The sequence below is a fragment of the Aplysia californica genome, unplaced genomic scaffold, assembly GCF_000002075.1.
Source record: "Aplysia californica isolate F4 #8 unplaced genomic scaffold, AplCal3.0 scaffold01405, whole genome shotgun sequence".
In the NCBI taxonomy this organism is placed as follows: Eukaryota; Metazoa; Mollusca; class Gastropoda; order Aplysiida; family Aplysiidae; genus Aplysia; species Aplysia californica.
In genome coordinates this window covers 30,441-35,588 of record NW_004798675.1, presented here as the reverse complement: position 1 = coordinate 35,588, position 5,148 = coordinate 30,441, and the positions used below count along the sequence as shown (strand labels likewise).

Sequence of the window (5,148 nt, the reverse complement as noted above, 5' to 3'; positions counted from 1 at the left end):
GAGTGTTTTTGACAGAGTGCATGAGAGAGAATCTTTGTGCGCGTATTGTGTGTTTGTGTGTGTGTGTGTGTGTGTGTGTTTGTGAGAGTGCATATTATGTGTGTGTGTGAGAGATAGATAGAGAGAGAGAGAGAGAGAGAGAGAGTGCATTTGTGTGCACTATACCTGAGAGTTTATTATCGGGGGGTTAGCAGACAGTATTTTAAATACAGTGACTTCAGAGGAGACCGTTCAATAGTTTTAAGAGTTATTTCCCTTGTTAATTTCCCGAAATTTTGTTGTATTCAACTGTTTCAAGTTTCAATTTGCTTGCATTTTGATTGTTTGAAAGCTGATGTGTGCAGTTCTAAATGTGTAGATCTAGAGTCTACTGTGTCATGCTTGATACTGAGTTTTAGCTTTTGACGACTCGTTGTGATGTACTGGGGAAAGGCAAGAGAATAATATGCAGTACATATTTATAAAATTGAATGCAATGAAACAATGTTTCCGTGCCGTGTCAGCAGTACTATTAGATATCTAGAATCTAGATCTAGATTCTAGATATAATTAGATCTAGATTATAGATTCTAGATCTAGAAAATCTAGAATCTAGATCTAGATATATCTAGATCTAAATCTATATAGATATATATTACCGGCCGCTTTTTTTTTTAAGCCTTATCGGTGGGCGCCTCCGAGAAATGAAGACTGCTGGCCAGGATCAATTCTGGAAAGGAATGTAGAAAATGTAGCCTAAGCCGCATGCCGCATGTAGCCTGTTTCGGGTGAACCAGCAGATTTCGCATCTTATCAATCAGTCCTATCCATATTCTGCACATAAAATGATCGGTGCTTTTTCGGTAGTTCCCACCCCCCTTATTTGAGCCTGACCTACATCTAGATTCTACCTATACGTTTGATTCGCGGTGACCTAAGATATCAAACCTAACAACAACAAAACATTAAATTTAAATTGTGGTAAAATTCAGGTGGGCATGCCCCCCTGAAACCCCCCTATTCTTGGGGCAAAAACCCGTGAATAACAATTGCGGGGTGGGAACTACAGAAAAAGCGCCAAATGATCTTGGTGTCATTTTGGTAAAACCGGCCGCTTTTTGTAGCTTTAAGGTCAAACCAGCCGCCCATCTTAGTCAAACCGGCCGCCCTTCATGGATGTTAAAAAACACTGTTTCACTTTATTTTTTCCCTTGCCTTGGATAAATAACTAATTAGGCTCAATTGGCCTTGCCTGGGCATTGTCATTGATCAATTTGGGGTTTGATTCCAGCATACTAGATCTATACCAAGGAGCTTGAAAGACTCTTTCCAGAAATTGACAAAATATTTCCTTTCACCAAAGACGACCTGTCAATACTGTCATCATACACAACTCGCGCATCATCGTCATCCGGACTTGAACTTTCTTCCACTCTCCTCTTCTTGCCCTTCCCTTTCATTGCTGCCTCCTTCTATTCTCTTCCAACCTTTCCGCTTTCTTTTACAAGTTCTATCTCCAGGAGGCCAATCCTGACAAATTCGAGCTATCCGTGTTATACTGTATCAATTACTATTTGGCCACCTCTATTAGATTCTCACCCCGGGTGAGAATAGAATAGTGCAGGCGAGTCTTTTGGCTATTCTCACCCGGTGCGCGTTCACCGTATAGCCTAGATTTAGGCCAACCAATTTTACGTTCACCCTAAACCACAGAATTCTACACTGTGATAGCAGAAAAATTGTAGAATTCTGTGCCGTGAACAAACGTTCCATTACTACTGTTAGCCTACTAAAAGCGTACAATTTTGTCTGTGGGCAGTGGAGAGAGAGAGAGAGAGAGGAGTAGCGCAAGAACTTCCGGGCAAAACAAAATGGCGACCCGCGTAGTTCGGCTCGATTCGAAAAGTTAAATAGCCGTAGCATCTTTGTAGACGACCAAATTAATTTACTTTTGTGTTTTAACATCATTTTTTAACTTTGTTTTGGTCAATTTGATCGTCCACACCGATAGACAGTATTCAGAAAGAGACAGAGAGAGAGAAGAGGAGAGGAGTAGATCTTGCGAGAACTTCCGGGCAAAACAAAATCGCGACCCCCGTAGTTCGGCTCAATTTGAAAAGTGAAATAGCCATAGCATCTTTGTACATTCTATAAAATTAGCTTACTTTTGTGCTAGCCTATAATAACGTAATCTTTTCTTTGCCTTTATCCATTTGATCATCCACATCGATAGAAAGTATTCCGAAATTAGGAAAAACAGGTCTTGTTTCACACCGGGTGAGAATAGCCTACGCTGGCAAGTCTCTCCCGGGGTGAGAGGTCGATCGTATTTCTATTCTCACCCCGGGTGAGAATAGCCACTTCCTTCTATTTTAAAAAGACAGATTGTATTTTTTTCAGCAAAAGCGACGCAAATAAATAAACTTTCTGATAATACCAATTTAACTCCACGTCTAAAAAATTGAGGAGCGCCTGATTCCAACGTGTCGTGACACAAGAAAATGTTTTCTTCAGATGGGATCATGCCATATATAGCATTACGTAAATTGACATTTGAGTTTGAGCTTACCGCCTGAACTTATACATGCACCACATGTTGGGTGGGTAGAGGTAGACGGGTACGTAGAGCCTATTTATAAGGCCTCATCGAGTGGGTTCACATCAAACTTAACTTTAAAATTGTTGGTGCTTTTGTTTCCCCGACCATTGCACAAGGTTTAAGTTTTTAAGAAATTTTTCTTTTACACTTTTTGTTACTGTGAACTTTTCATTATTTTATAATGCCTTAACCTTGCTACTCTATTACCATGTTTCAAATCCTATTATTTTGGTATCCTGTCTGCTGTTACAGTATGTTCATTTCTAAAGATTTTTTTCGTTGTTTACAGTGTAGCTGGTGGCAGGGCTAAGTGGACTTGAGCTTCTACAACAAATGATCCAATCATGAAGGTCCTGACTTGGAATATAAACGGCATCCGAGCTGGAAGGGGAAAGACCTCCTTGAAGGTTCTCCTGGATTCTCTGGCAGCAGACATTATTTGTCTTCAAGAAACCAAAGTTACCCGTAAGTCTTTAAGAAATGTAATCTGAAAAGCAACATTTTTATTTTAGATTGCCAACCGGACTCATTTGACAAATTTGAGAACTAGTCTTCTTATTTTTATGACTTCAGAGTTGAAAATGGTCTGAACCTGAATGTGCTTGAAAAGGGTTTTGTTCTCAAGTAAGTTTTTATTAAATATATTTTATATGTAGAACTTTTTTCATGAATTTTTCATAGTTTTGATTTTGAGTAAATCCCCCCCCGCACACAAAAAAAAAAAAATCCTTCCAAATGTCTTGATTTCTTCTCAGGTTATAGGCCTAATCATAATGATTTATTATGATTAATATCTTAGAATTTTATTTTTCTGATTTACACTGTAATATTTAATGACCTGTTGGTACCTTCTATAACTGTAAGAATGTCATTGTTGGTCTCTGTTTGGTTTTGGCGTAAATGAGCCTGAAGGATTATCACAAGTCATTTGGTATATATATAATTTCTTTATATTATATTTCAGGTGATATGCTGGATGAACCAACAGCTATTGTTGATGGCTATGAAGCTTATTTCAGTTTTTCACGAAAACGAACTGGATATTCTGGTAAGGTTTGATGTAATTGCAGAGAACTTTACTAAATTTCGTCACAGGGGAACCACATTAATGCAACACGCTTTCAAACTTATGGCCTGTGTGAAAATTTATGTGCATGTAGATCAGTTCCTACACAGTATTATATGTGAGGCAGCGTGGTGGAATTAGGCTCTCGTCAAAATAGACAAATTGAAGAAACCTGCATTTTTCCACAGGTTTGTGAATTTTTATCAAATTTTTGTTTTTTTGGCTCAACCCCTTTCATGCCCATTAAAGAACTCATTTCTTTGTGGATTTTTCTGAAAAAGGTTGATTAAAGGCACAAAATATGTAAATTTTCAGTTACCATGGATTCTTCAAATAAGGGAATGACTAATCTTTGGCTGCCATTTTGTCATTAATTTTAACTCTGAAAACAGGTGACCCCCACCTCCTTCATTTGCAAATATCTCGAATTGTATTCAAGATAAATGGATATTTTTTTCATCCAAATAATAACAAGTGAACAAGCTTTAAGTTGATACCAATAACTCTACATGCCCAAAAATTGACGAGAGCCTGATTCCACCACGCTGCCTCACATATTATAGTGAGACAGGGTTGAATGAACTTTATATTCAGAGCAGGAAAATTTGTTTTGCTTTGCTGAGAAACACATATAGTGGAATCTGCTCAAACGGCCACCTGTTCAAGACAGCGCCTGTACAAATGACCACTTCTCACTCCCCCCTTGCGTTTATTCGTATATTTACTGGCGGTGTCATCTCTGGGTAAGAGGTTGATGTGCAATGACCCACCTGCGCTTACTGTTATTATCTGCCATAACACTCTGTCGTACTTTATCATACGAAGGCCAGTCCATGCGTTGATATTATCGGTCAACATTGTTCTTTGTCCACCCTTGCCCCTTTATCCCTCACATCATGAACACAACTTCAAGAATTTTCTTCGTAATGGTCTGGTGCGTTGTATATGACCAAAGCATAGTATTTTTCTACTCGTCAGTTTGCCAAGCAGTCTAACACACTTAATTGTTAGTCTTTTTAGCTTTCCCGCTGAATCTGGCCATTCTGAGGTAGCCCCCCACATCTCAAACACGGCTATTTTGTTGTCTTCTCTCGGTCTCTGTCAAAGTCCACATCTCTGGCACCATAATATAGGAAAATGGGGAAGATATAGCTCTCCACCAATATCTTCCTTAAGGGGAAGACCCCTAAAATCACCCCCAAAATCAAAATTCGGCTCAAAATCATGGAATTTGCGTTGTAAGCATTTTTAGCTTCCTCAGCCTCTCCTACAACTATTTCATGGCATAAGTACCCCCAAAAAACATATTTTTTCCCATACCAAGCATGTTTGTAACCGCCATTTCCTCATAAAGTCAGTATTTTATTTTTCTTTATCGGCCGTTTTCTCAAAATGCGACTTTTCTCTATACTTTTTTGAATAACTCCACCATTTTTCATCCAATCTTCATGAAATTTTCACAGAATGAAGAGAAGAGGTAATATTAAATTTTGTATGTTGAATT

General features: G+C 38.5%; 1 protein-coding gene across 1 annotated transcript in view; it reads left to right on the top strand.

Moving 5' to 3' along the window:
- The first annotated feature begins 264 nt into the window (after positions 1-264).
- LOC101850622 (DNA-(apurinic or apyrimidinic site) endonuclease 2) overlaps positions 265-5,148 on the top strand; it is a 10,904-nt gene continuing 6,020 nt past the window's right edge. Inside the window, exons 1-3 of the mRNA XM_005112781.3 lie at positions 265-432; positions 2,868-3,043; positions 3,543-3,626. Of these exons, the coding sequence (XP_005112838.1) occupies positions 2,923-3,043; positions 3,543-3,626 (205 nt within the window). The 5' untranslated portion in view covers positions 265-432; positions 2,868-2,922. The remainder of the gene's footprint in view (positions 433-2,867; positions 3,044-3,542; positions 3,627-5,148) is intronic.